General features: G+C 37.2%; 1 protein-coding gene across 1 annotated transcript in view; it reads left to right on the top strand.

Moving 5' to 3' along the window:
• Nucleotides 1–14,431, top strand: part of STK3 (serine/threonine kinase 3) — a 356,889-nt gene that overhangs the window by 257,126 nt on the left and 85,332 nt on the right. Inside the window, exon 9 of the mRNA XM_054499924.2 lies at nt 2,030–2,222. Within this exon, the coding sequence (XP_054355899.1) occupies nt 2,030–2,222 (193 nt within the window). The remainder of the gene's footprint in view (nt 1–2,029; nt 2,223–14,431) is intronic.

Raw genomic sequence — 14,431 nt, 5'->3', positions numbered from 1 at the left:
GCTGAAACTCAACATTGATGTTCTCAGATTTGCATTTTGACCTCTGCCAGAACTAGATTTTGCTTATATGTTTCTACTAAAAATGGAATAAATATAAATGAATTTCAGTGCATAATCAAGTTTTTCTAAATAGCAGATTCTTTGGTCCTTTCTTTCTTTCTTTTTGAAATGGGGTCTTGCTCTGTCACCCAGGCTGGAGGGCAGTGGCACCATCATAGCTCACTGTAGCCTCAAACTCTTGAGCTCAGCCAATCCTCCAGCCTCAGCCCATCAAGTAGCTAGGACTATAGGCACACCACCATGTTCAGCTAATTTTTAAATTTTTTGTGGAGACAAGGTCTTGCTGTATTGCCTAGGCTGGTCTCAAACTCCTGGCCTTCTGCCCTGACCTCCCAAAGCACTGTGATTATCAGTTGGTCTTTCAAACAGGATTTGTTAATTTATTTTTATGACCCTATTCTAGTATATCTTTGGTGAATGTTCTAAAGAGCACTTTTAATTTGTACTTTTATTACTGACTTGATTCTTCTGTGAAACATTTAAAAGCTGAGATTTGACAACAAAAGCACAGGCAACAAAAGAAAAAAATTGATAAATCAGACTTCATCAAAATTAAAAACTTACATCAAAAGATGCTATAAATGAAGTAAAAAGCACACAGAATGGGAGAAAATATTTGCAAATTATATATCTGATAAGGAATTAATATCCAGAATTTGTAATAACTCAACAACAGAAAAACCAAACAACCCATTTTAAAATGGGTAAATGGATATTTCTCCAAAGAAGATATACAAATGGCTAATAAGCGTGCGAAAAGATTGCTCAACATCAGTAGTCATTAGGGAGATGCAAATCAAACTACAGTGTGATAACACTTCATGTTCATTAGGATGGCTATTATTTTTTAAAAATGGAAAATAACAAGTGTTGCCAAGGATGCGGAGAAGTTGGAATCCTGTACATTGCTGGTGGGAATGTAAAATGGTATAGCCACTGTGGAAAACAGTTTGGGCACTTAAAAAATTAAATATGAAGTTACCATGTGATCCAGCAATTGTACTTCTAGGTAGATACCCAACCAAACTGAAAATAGGGATTCAAACAGATACTTGTAGGTCAGTGTTCACATTAGCACTATTCACAGTAGCCAAAGGTGTCAACAATCCAATGGCCATCAACAGATAAATAGGACAACAAAATGTGATGTATTCATACAATGGAATATCATTCAGCCTTAAAAAGGAATGAAATTTTTCTACCACAATATGCATGAATCTTGAATGCATTAGGCTCAGTGAAATATATTGTATGATTCCACTTACATGAGGTATCTAGAATAGGCAAATTCATAAGTATAATAGTAATTATGAATTAGTACTATGGTATGAATAGTAGTACTCATGAATTTGCCTATTCTAGATACCTCATGTAAGTACAATAGAAGTTGCCAGGGCTGGGGAAAGGGGGGATGAAGAGTTCTGTAAATGTATAATGGTGGTGGTTGTACAACATTGTAAATGTACTTAGTGCTACAGAATTATACACTTAAAAATTGTTAAAATGGTGAATTTTATATATATGTATTTGCATATTTTGCCATAATTTAAAAGAAAAAGCTAATGGCTGTTTTACAAGGTTATAGACATCATTATGCCCATTATAATACAAAGTGTCAATGTGTTCTGTCTTAAAGGTGCTCTCTTATATATTTAGTTGTTTTGTCACCATATTCTTTGTTATGCATTTGTTGGTAGTTTACCTATCTTAATCCTTATTTTAAAAGCAACTAGCAGCCTTCTACTTCATCAGTTTCTGTTGCTTGATCTTTAATTACCTAAAGCTTTAGGTTATTTTGAATAATTTTCACTCTTAAAATAACATTTGTATGTATGTCTTTATATTAAAATCAGTACTAATAGTATTTTTTATAAGTATTAAAACTATAATATGTTCATTCTCTTGTTAAGAATTAAGAAATCCAGCTGTCATAGAAAAGTCTTCCCTCATTGCAGTATTTTGCTTGCAGGATGAAGATGAGCTGGATTCCCACACCATGGTGAAGACTAGTGTGGAGAGTGTGGGCACCATGCGGGCCACAAGCACGATGAGTGAAGGGGCCCAGACCATGATTGAACATAATAGCACCATGTTGGAATCCGACTTGGGGACCATGGTGATAAACAGTGAGGATGAGGAAGAAGAAGATGGAACTATGAAAAGTATGTGGCTTTTTTACATTGAATATTAGTTTTATAATTTGAAAGGATACTTTTATAGGAACCAAGCTAGTTCTGTGTTACTTTTTATAGCCAATTGTGGAAAATTTTGTTTCTTAGATTTATGTTACAGTAAAAAAGAGTATGGCACGAGTCACCTTTTTAAAATTGTATTTTAATATAGCAGAAAACAACACATCTTCAACTTAGAGTTATGGAACTTTTTTCTTTTGAAGGTTGCTAACCCACAGCTTAATTTGCAAAGTATTTTAGAGAGAAAAAGATAGTGTTCCTAACATTTATTTTCCCAATTAAAAAAGTGAACCTAAAATTATCTTCCAGTAAATTCAACAGACTATTATTTTATGTTGTCCAAATTATCAGTTAAACCACAAAGAGCAGTGCGAGCTATGGGAAGAAATAAGGTGGGAAAATAAGAAACACTAGAAAGAAGGATTAAGAGACAGGGATGCTCATACAGAAGATTCAGTTCCATGAATATTTACTGCTGCTTGTCATATGTGAGGCACAGTGCTGGGGGTGCTGCAGTGGCTAAAATGATGATCAAACATTCTCTCTGACCTCTGTTGCTTACAAAGTGATGACAATAGGAATGCTTTCACAGACTAGCACTTCTCTTTTTTAAAAACAGTTTTTTAAGACACTGCAGTTAACATCATAGGTCATTGTGATTTCACAGTTATAGGCAAAAACGAATTTTCTCCTAGCACCAACTGACCTTTTTCTTCCTGTCCTGCTCCTACTCTAGTCCTGTGTGGTTAGTGTCAAAGTCTAAGCAAGCACTAGGCTGCTTTCCACTGAAGAGTATTGCCTCTCAATGGCAGAACAGCAGAATTACATGACTTCCAGCATTGTAGAACCTAGAAAATTGTAAATATTCAAGTGATTTGCTGGTACTGCAAAATGGATACCAGAATTTTCTCTCAGATACTTCCATTTCCTTTTTGCCCACCCTTTTCTTTTTGCTACTCCCCCGTGAGGTCTGACCATAGCTTCAAGTCACGTGGCTCAGTACTGCTACTTTCTTCACATTTCCTAGTTCTGAGTAGCCCACTATGGCTGCATATGTACTTTGGATAGAGAGGATCATGAAGCACAAAATGTAATAGATTGCTATATTGCCATACCCCTGGGAGTGGAGTATGAATTTTCTATCTCCTGCCATTGGTGGGTCTTCTGTGCCTTTTACCTGGAAAGCAGCCTAAATCTTGGATTTCCTGAAATTCCTAGCTGGGCATCTGACTAGAGTAAGTTTTCTGCATCTGTAACGTGCCTCACTCCACTGCAGAGGATGGTCTTGTGGCCTCCAGAACCAGCTAGTGTTAGGGTACAAGTGGATCACAAAGACTCTGTGGTAAAACAGTTAACACATTTTTCATCCACATGTAATATCAATTTTCCATAAGCTGATATAATTTTTAACTCAAATTTTATGATTCTTAACAGATCAATTAGATCATTGAGTGCTTTTTTGTGTCTTTAGGGAGTTACTGAGCTCCTCATGAAGCTATATGAACAACTTTTCATGCAGTCATATAGTTGAACATCAGCATATATATAGTAGTTAAGAAAAATGAGTCTTTATAGAATCTAATTCATTTAGATTGCAGTGTATTATATTTCAAGGAAGAGAGACTAATGATGATGTTTCCAACATCATACTTTAAAATTACACCGCAGATCTCTACACATTTTGTGTAGTGACTTTTAGGTTTGACATCCACAAAAATCAATACATGTTATAATTTTGTTATAACTGATTGTATAGATATGACTTTTTGTCACAGAGATTTTATTGAAAACCAATTTTGAAGTTGAACAGATAGTGGTTTTTATAGCTGCAGTTGTTTTATGGACCTCAGCAAATTTTAAATCCCATGAGCCAACTTTCTGTGTTTTTTGTTTCTGCAAGTTAGACATCATTCTGTAATGTGAGACTTCAGTGTTTCCAAAATTCTAATCAAGTGATGTTAGTATAACCCCTAGGGATTGTCATATTGTAGTATAGCAGTAGTAAAGAATGTGAAGAAGTTATTGAGGGAAGACTTACTTTTGCTGAAACCACATAATTATTGTAGTTTTGTTTTTCTCATGATCTAAATCTTTAAAACTTCTTAAATTAGTTGGTATGAGGTCTCAGCTTATGTCACATCAGTCAAAGCCACATTTGCTAATGTGTCTTTAGCATTTTTGTTCCCTAATAAGAAGACAGCAGTATATTATTTTTGGTTTTCTAAAATCTCTACAATGTGCACTGAAGATTTAGAATTTCATCTCTTTTTCCATTGGAGTTTCAAGTGAGTTGCCTGATTTAACATCCTTGTCAGTTTAAATTATGTTTACACTTTCTCTTTTATACCTTTAACCATGAAGCTAGAAATTATGGGCCTATTTTCCTTACCTCTAGGAAGGAAAATTACCCACAGACCCTTTGAAGGGAAGTGGAGAAAAATGACAAAAAATATTTTTAAATTTGATCTGCCTTTTAAAAAATGGACATGGACCCTATGGGCATGTCCCAAGAATAACTTTCTAAACCTGTTTTTAGCAATGATGGCATTACTTTTACCCTCCCGCTCCCAGTCTTCCTATTCAGATATCCCTAAGGCCTCCTCATTCCCCATGGAATGTCCAGGCTTCAGCTGTGTTACCAAGATCCTTCACAGTCTGGCACTAGCCAGTATTTACATGTGGATCTCTACTTCTTCCTTATGGGTTATGCTTTATCCATACTAGTCTGTGCCAGTTGGAATTCTGAATGCTTGACACTGGGTGAAAGCAGGTTGGTTATCACTCAAGAAAATCAATTTAGGATTTCTTATCCTGGAGTAGATTAGGACCAGGTCAAGAATCTATGCCATCAAATTGATGGGGTAGGAGAGATTATTTCATTGTGGGTGACTCTGGGAGAGTGGTAGCTTCAGCAGAGACAAGACTGGGGCTTTTTAGTTTGTTCAGCTCAGATCTACTTAGTTAGCTCTGTTTTTATGGAGGAACTTTTGGATCTTACAGAGCTGTGGCTAGATTGGTAGCACTAGTTGCCCTGGAGGGAAACTATCTCTTATGGGTATCTGAGGAAGAGCCATATTTTCCAGCCAGGTTTTTATTTTTCGTGTGTGTATCTGTTGTTTCCCCAGATAAGTTACAAAGTTTGTCCTGGTAAGAATGCTGTATAAATCTCCTCTGCCACAGAATAGTACATGCTCTTGGAATATTGGTTTCATGAATGAATACTAATTACAGTAGAGTCAGAGTCAAGCTGTGTGTGTGTGTGTGTGTGTGTGTGTGTTATAGTAGATTTAAAGATACGTAGCTCTGGAAGCTAAGAGAACTTTCAGGTAAACCTCCTGCCTTAGTAAGATACTTTCTTTTCAAGTGTTCTACCATCCCTGCTTCTCATTTCACAGAGCAGACCCTCTGAAAATGTGTTCCTTAAGATACCCATTCAGTGAAATTCTCTGATAAATATAGATAAATAATATACAGTAATCAGAAGTATTTGGGAAATGCATATTTATCCTAGAGATAAATTATTAGAGAACTACAGTATATATTATTAACTTATTAAATGCAAATAGTACAGGAAGGAAACAGTTTAAAAATTACATTACCCAAGCTTTCCTTCACTTATTTGACCATGAAAGCTTTTAATGAGGAACATATCAGTGATTAACATCCTGTGTAATAAGTATCTGAGAAACACATTTTGGGAAATGCTATCGCGAGAGCCCTCTAGTTCCCTGACCCTAGTTCCTAGTCTTTCTTTTTATTAGCACACCCTCCCTTCACTTCCATATCCAGCTTAGAGGCTATATTTCATTATTTCATTGCTTCTGCCACTCTCTTATATTCTAAACTCCTCTGCCCTAATGTCTTATCTTTTCTGCCTCTCCTGGAAAACTTTGATATGGTCAAGTCTCAGTGTTCATCTTCTCTGCATCTTTACCCTGGCTATTGAGTGCTGCTGGAGATAATCTTCCATCTGCACAGATGAGGGCTACCAGATCAAGACCTTCTGCCCCATTTGGGCCCTCAACTTTCCTGGAGGCCTGTGTTTCTCTGTTCAGCAATTCCTCAGTCTACAGAGTGGCTAGTTTAGATCTTCACTAGATCTCTTCTTGCTACCACCTCCCATCTCAGTTTCAGTAGATGACGTTGCTCCCTACTTTATAGAAAAGAGTGAAATGTTATCATGCGAGTACCTAGAGAAGCTGTATAGGTGTTTTAAATGTGGTCTTTGGAATAAGGTTGAAAAATTGAGTCATTCTTAATTTCCGTTTCTTCCTTCACCCTTCATGGAAGTAACATCTCATCAGTTCTGCCCCCTAAATATCCCTATCCTCTTCTCATGATCTCTGCTTGCATTTCTTTAGTGCAAGTCCTCCTGGTTTCTCACTTGTGAGGCTTCTAAACTGATCCTCTGCCTCCAATCTTCATTCCCTCCCCACCATACAGATTTCAGCACATTTCTCTTCTGCTTATGCCCTCCCAGTGACTACCAATTGCTTATAGGCTAAAGCTCAACACCAGTTAAGAAGCAGTATATGCTCTGGTTCCTACTTACCTTTCTATTCCCTATTCATCCTTCTTCCAGCTTCTCAGCTCTTACAGAGCTTTTTTACCTTTGGCCACTTGAAATGCCCAAATCCTCCTGTGGGATTTATGCTTCTTTTGCTAAATCACATTCATTCACGCAGGCTCAGTTAAGAGGTTGCTTCCTCTATCAACTCCAGGTTAGGAATAAGTGCCCCTCTAATAGGCTCCCATCTCACCCCAAGCTTTCACTCTTACAGCACTGTCATGCTTTATTGTGAGCGTGTGCTTTTGTTTATTTCCCACTGTATTTTTGATACCTAATACAATACCTAGCACTTGGTAAGAGTTCATGAAATGTTTTCTAAACAAATGATGTGGTATAGTGAAGAGCATGGGATGTGAAGCTAAATCATTTAGTAATTGTGTTGCTTAATTCTATCTGAGTTTCAGTGATATATATTTGTCTCTCTGTTGTGTGTATATGTGCAGGTGTGTGTATTAGGTAAATTCAAAACATGCCTAGCAGTGTTTTAAATATAGTTTATAATCAATAAAGGATAATATTAATCTGTCCACCCTATTAATTTATCCTTCCAACAACTTGATAAGAAGGAGCATCTGGGAAGCCCTGGGCATTGTCAGCCCTGCTTCCCATGCAGTGACAAAAATCATATCTTCCTGGGACCGGAGATGCTGAGCTATCGAGCAACTCTGTTCTTCCCACGGCAAGTTCTTGCCTCCACCTTTCCCTGCCTTCTCCAAGACCTTGCTCCATCTCTCTTTTTTTAGTAAGCTAGTCAAAGGGGCTTCTATAGAGAATGATGATCTCCAAAATGAACTGAGTAGCATCAACATGAATAAGAGGGGTTTGAATGGCAAGATGAGCAAATGCTAGAGAAGTACTCAGCGCACTTGGCATCTCCTGACCAAGAGTATGTTTGATAATATCTATTGATACGACTTGAGATGAGAGAACTGTTTTCCACTGTTTGTGAAATTTGATGTCTCTTTGAGAAAATGAAGAGAGTGTCATGGAAGTATAAAAGTACATTTACATTTTATTTTATTTTATTTTTGGAAATGGAGAAAAAAGTGAATTTCTCAGGTTATAGCTGTTATTAATTGAGCTCCTACTACAGGCCAAACACTGTGCTCAGGACTTTGTATATGTTATCTTACTTACTCCTCACAAGGATCCTATAAAATAGCATTTCACTACCATTAACACTAAGGAAACTGAGACTTGGGAATGCTGTCCAAGATTTCCTAGCAAGTAAGTGATGGAACCAGTATATAGACACAGGGTTGACACTAGAATCACATCACTACTCTGGGGCCAGTGAGCTCAATGTCCCTCTTGGGCAGGATTCTAGAACATTTAAGAGTCCTTTAGGAAAGATCAGGATTGTTATAAGTCAGCATAGATTACTGAGAAGAAATCATATCAGAATAATATAATTTCCTTTTTTGACAGCATTGCTAAATTTCAAGGTCAGAGAAAATGCAGAGTTTGAATATTGTATCTTAGGATATTAGTAAAGTATTTGACAAGGTCTTTCATGATATCCTTGTAGACACTATGTAGTGTGACCTAGCTGGTGGTCCTGTTATGAGAGTGCAACAGTTATACTCAAATGTGCTTATATCAGTGAGAGTTTATTGGAGGAAACAGAAACTACTCTAGGTATTCCACACACAAAGAAATTTAAGTCAGAGATTGTATTAATGTGTTCTCATATTGCTATAAAGAACTATGTGAGACTGGGTAATATATAAAGAAAAGGGGTATAATTTGCTTATGGTTCTGCAGGCTGTACAGGAAGCATGGCTAGGGAGGCCTCAGGAAACCTGCAATTGTGGTGGAAGGGGAAGGGGAAGCTGGCACGTCCTACATGGCTGAACAAGAGAAAGAGCAAAGTGGGTGGTGCTATACACTTTTAAACAACCAGATCTTGTGGGAACTCAGCCATGAGACAGCGCTAGGGGGATGGTGCTAAACCATTAGAAACTACCCCCATGATCCAATCATCTCCCACCAGGCCCCCCTCCAGCATTGGGAATTAAAATTCAACATGAGATTTAGGTGGGGGCATAGAACCAAGCCATGTTAAAGATGTAGAAGTTAAGAAAATCAATGGAAAGCCCAGAGGAGAAGGCTGTGTAGCATAGGCTTCAGGAGTGAGTCCCACAACACCACAAAAGTGAGCATATAAGGAACAACTACTACTGCCACAACAAGGAATAGCAATCCAGAGGCTGCCGCTGGCGCCATTGAGTTCAGTAATACAGATTGAAATCAACCCTCACTGCTATTTAGGGATTAGAAAGCTACTAAATATTACTGCAACCACTCCTCAGTACCTGTGAAACTGGTGACTAGATGCTAGAATGCTGCTGTAAATAATCAAGCCTCCATGACAGGGCTTGTAAGAAGGAAATAACTAAACTAGCAGGCGTATACCTTCTGTTTGCTTCCCCCTTCCCCCGCACCCCAGTTGTGAAAGAGTGCACTTACCCAGAACTCTAGTTGCAAGGAATTCTGAGAAATGTGGTGTTCAGCTCTCTAGCCTCTATGATACAAAGGCTCACCGGGGCACACGGCAGTGGTTGCTAAATTTCAGTTGACTACGATGTTAAATAATAAATTGCTTACCGGAAGATTTCTCATTTTGTGATACAGGACCTCGGCCTCCAGCCCTGGCTAGCTCAAAATTTTTCATAGAAACTTGGATGAAGCTATAAGGTGAAGGTCCATCAGAATTGCAAATAACATGAAGTGGAACAAAATAAAAATATGTTATAGGATAGAACGAGGATCCTAAAAGATCACCACAGGCTGGAGCAGTGGGCTTGATTTACAAGATAAACCCTGCTTTTGGGTCCAAATAACCAGCCTGACAAGTATGTATTGTAACAGTCGCTCTTCAGAGATACTGGTCTGAAGACTAGAGCAGGGCTTGGGCATCTCTGCTTTTAAAGTACATTTTTTTAAATTTAAAAACTCTACAAGTGCTTCTGAGGTGCAGCTAGGACAGATAACCACTTTTTAGAACAAGGAAATAAACAGCTTCCCTCTGCTCTCAGGAGCCAGAACTCACCTGGAGTATTGTGTTTAGAACTTACCTGGAGTGTTTAAGAAGGCTGGAGATACACTGGAGCACATTGAACAGAGAGGCAGCTGGATGGTGATGTAGGTGGAGACCATGTTGTATTAAGAATGGGTGGAGAGGCCCGGCGCAGTGGCTCATGCCTGTAATCTCAGCACTTTGGGAAGCCAAGGCAGGAGGATCACCTAAGGTCAGGAGTTCGAGACCAGCCTGGCCAACATGGTGAAACCCCGTCTCTACTAAAAATACAAAAATTAGCCGGGCATGGTGGCATGCACCTGTAATCCCAGCTACCCAGGAGGCTGAGGCAGGAGAATTGCTGGAACCCAGGAGGCAGAGGCTGCAGTGAGCTGAGATCGCACAACTGCACTCCAGCCTGGGCGACAGAGCAAGACTCTGTCTCAGAAAAAAAAAAGAATGGGTGGAGAAATAACCAGTTATGTTTAGGTTGTATATTATTTACTTATATTAACCTTTCATAAATGTTTATCATTTATTAAATACTGGGTTAAATAATATTTACTAAATATACATTTTAAAAATGTCTTACCTGTATATGCATATAGTATTCGTTGATTTTGAAAATTTCAGAGTTTATTTTGGACAGCACATATATGCAGTTTTACTTAATTAGTAAGAGAAAGCAAATGAAGTTCTGCTTTAGCTTTTTAGGAGTTACTCTGGAAACGATACTAGATATTAAGTGGCGGTTTAGGAGAGATACCAAGAAGAGAAGACTGACTCTACTCCCTGGTTAATCCATTGTTCCTAGACAAAATTGTTAAGTACAAGGCAATTTGTTTTGTTCTGAGCATCTACTTCCATGCTGTATTCTTTGCTTAGTAATATCTTTCTCTCAGTTCTCATATCCTTTCCTTCCTTCCTTTTTTCCCCCAAAGTCTGTTTTGGAAAAAGACCAGATACACAGGAATAAAATGTCTAATAATGTTTAATGTTCATGAAATACATTTTCCCCCAGAATCATACAGCCTTGAGCCAAAGGAGTAAATCACTAAGGATGGAATTTTAGATGCCAAGAAATAATTGGCAAGGGTAGGAGAATGTGTAGGGGAACTACTTCCTCACTTACCATTCTTTTATGAAAAACTGTTCCATTCCTCTTTAACTTAGGAGGTTAATGTTGCCCGGGATATGACAATAAAGGTGACAACAGTAAACTACAGGTCCTTCTTGCAGCTGGGTGCAAATACCCGTCGTATTTCTGGGCAATTAGAAATCGCTCATTTTCCTTTACAAAAGTACGAGGAATCCAGGTAAGGTGTGGCTGCAGTGGTTTGGAGTTCCCTGTGGGCACTGAATATAGTCTACTATTCTGTGTGCTGTTGGTCCGTGGGATGTTTAACGAAGTATAACCCAGCTCAGACCTGCTGGTGTATGCATTTTGGTTTTAGGATACCTCTTTTATTAGCACAAAACACACACAAGGATGTAAATATTAGTCTTCCCTGTAAAAATGAAAATGTCTTTCCTGTACAGACCTTTGAAGAAAGCATTTTCATAGATACACACAGTGACCATTACAATATTCATTACTCTCACAGGAAATCCTTCCTTTTATTTAACTAAAATCTTTGGGCTTCAATTTTTGTTTCCTTCTATTCTGCCTTCATTGGAGATTGAAAACAGCTGGTCACTATTTTCTGTGCAAAGAACCCTTCATAAATACTTGGATACTTATTAAGTTCTTTCTCAGACTTGACTTTTCTTGGCTGAATAATTTCAGTCTCTTTAACCTTTGTGCAGGTGTTATTTTCTAAGCTTTTTAATCTCTTATGAATAGTCCGTGGACCTTCTCCATGTTATGTTTATCCTTCTTTGTTTTAAAATACAGTATGGTGAAGTTCAGGAAAAAACAGATGTCAGTAGCTTCTGTGTTAACATCCTGGTTTTTATATGTATTCACTATACTCTTGGCAACAAATTAAAGGACACATTTCCAAGGCCATTAATGAAGTGGAACCACCCACATCTTAAAATATTTTTAGAAGAACAAATTAGGTAATCTTCATAAATCTCTTTGATGTTGACACATACTTTGCTAAAGTTATGATTATTATTTTATTCTCTAAACTTGAATATCTTTGTCATAATCATGCTAAGAAGTTAAAAATTAAATAAATTATTTTGTTAAAAGTATTTTTAAAAACTATTTTATATATTTAAATTTTTATGAGGACTTTTTACTTGTTTAGAAGATGTGCAAATTAGGAAACTTAATGAATAATTGTGGGTGGACTGACATATTTTCTACGGTATTATATTCCTCACAATTTAGTTTACTTGTAAATGTTTTGGGGATGCATGAAGGAGATGAAAAGCAACCTTTTTCTTTAAAATTTCTTATCCACAAAGAGAATGAATGATAGTTACTTTATTCTTTATTGCTAATAGGTTTTTAGTTCCATGAGCAACTAGTTGAAGGAATTAGGGCCAAAATTGAGGAACTAGGTAATTCTGAACGTTAAAATTATTGTTAAAATAAAATGTTTTTGTAAGCTGGGGGTCAGAATTCGGCTGCAGCTGGAGAAATTGATGTCAATTTTATGTGATTATTCTTTCTGTGCTTAAAAAAAGTATTTGCCGTAGCAACCACATCACATATGACAGTAGTTACTATCTTGAGATTTCCTGCTTTATTTTCTCATTGAAGAGCCTAGTATTTTTTTTTTAAAATAAATTGTAAGTCAGAAACATCATCCTTTCTGTCCCACTTCTGTGAACATGTATCTCCCTGGAGACTCAGCTGCACATTGTGGCATGTGTTTCATATTGTGTAGTTAAACATTACCGGGCAATTGCAGCTGCCCCCCTCCCATTAACTTTTAAAACAAACCTAACCTGTTTTCTTCTTTAAAATTTTTTAAAAATTGTTTTTAATCTTTTTTTTGTGTATGACAAAGAGATACTCTAAATGTTAATACTAGGTTTTAAATTAAGCAATGGAAAATATTTAGAAGTATAAGCACATACATTTGAATAAAAAATTAAGTGTGAACATGTCTTGGTTAATAGTATCTTGTTATTAAATCATCCAAAAAGAAAAATCTAACAGAATAGACTCCTTCTTTTATTTAAGTTGCTTTTAAAACTTTTGTTAACTCTGTAAGAATGTTTATTTTTATCTTAGGAGTGGGTTATTTTTAAAAATTTTGAGTATGGAAGCCAAAAGGCATTTTGCCATAGGTTTTTTAGGTCAGCCTGTAAAAAAAGCTTTAAAACTATAATGTATCTGAAACGTAGTGGTATTTAAACTTCTCTGTATAACAGTGGACTTCAAGTTTGAAATTGGGATGTTTCTTCAGTAAAACTGAAGGTTGCTGCTCCTTCTGCTTCTCCCTACATCCTCCATTTGGGAATAGAAATGTATCAGTTAAGGACTGAATTTGACTGTATGTACCAATAAACCCAAATAACAGTGGTTTAAACAAAGTAAGATTAATTTCTTTTCTCATTTAATGAGAAATCCAAAAGCAGAGTATCCGGCACTGGCAGAGTGAGTTCATGATGTCATTAGAAATCCTTTCTGTGACACCATCTTTAGGGTATTATGCTTGTTCTCCTGCCTGCAGAATAAATGTAGGATCTCTAGCCATGAGGTCTGTATTCCAGGCAGTAGAAAAGAGCAAAAAACAGAAAGGATTGTGCCTATATCAAGAAAACAGAACTTTCCTAGAAAACCTTACTTGATTTTTTTTTAAGAGAAGGGTCTAACTCTGTCATCTAGACTGGAATATGGTGTTTGTGATCATAGCCCATAGCTTATTGCAGCTTCAAACTCCTGGCCTCAAGCAATCCTCCTGCCTCAGCCTCCCAAAATGCTGGGATTAGAGGTATGAGCCACCATACCTGGCCTAAACCCTTATTTTTATGTGTCATTAGCCAGAATTGTATTACGTGGCCACTTTTTCCAATGAGATAGGTAATTTCTCGCCCCTAGTCAGGAAGCTAGGGATTATAGATATTAGGGAGGCAAATTTTTCACTTTGAGACACTTCGACATTAGTGGTGGCTCATGTGACTTCAGTTAGAAGCTCCTGATTGGGATGTTGTCAGGAGCACGCACAAGACTGTTGGGGTTGGAAGAGTAGATTCCTGGAATGAAATTTCCTAGTAATTTCCTTTCTTTATTTAATCAACACCAAGGAGTAGTCTGCTTCTCCCCTTTCTGTTGCTACCACTTCTCTCTAATCAAACTGTTTCTTCTCTGACTCATTGCAGAAAAGAACATTGTCTTTCCTTCAGCCTTTTTCTTACTCTCCTCATTTCTAAAGGAAATGCCTGCTCAGCCCATCTTTCTGTTTTGAAGGTTTTTATAGAAGATTAAAATTTCCTCCACTTTATTCTTTGTAGTGAAAAAAGCAACTTCTGAGATTTTATTTTTCTCCTCTCCTTCCCAGTGTATGCTGCTACTCTTAATATGTAGGTCATATTAGAATAGGTGCTCTATAAATGTTAGTTTCTGGTAGGAAAAGATTAGTTTTTAATTTACTCCAGTAATGGTTTGGGTGAATTTTCTCAGATACAGAG

Source organism: Pongo pygmaeus, chromosome 7, assembly GCF_028885625.2.
Source record: "Pongo pygmaeus isolate AG05252 chromosome 7, NHGRI_mPonPyg2-v2.0_pri, whole genome shotgun sequence".
NCBI classification, from domain to species: domain Eukaryota; kingdom Metazoa; phylum Chordata; class Mammalia; order Primates; family Hominidae; genus Pongo; species Pongo pygmaeus.
Note: the sequence above shows the minus strand (reverse complement) of the source record. Positions and strands in the feature narration are given on the sequence as shown.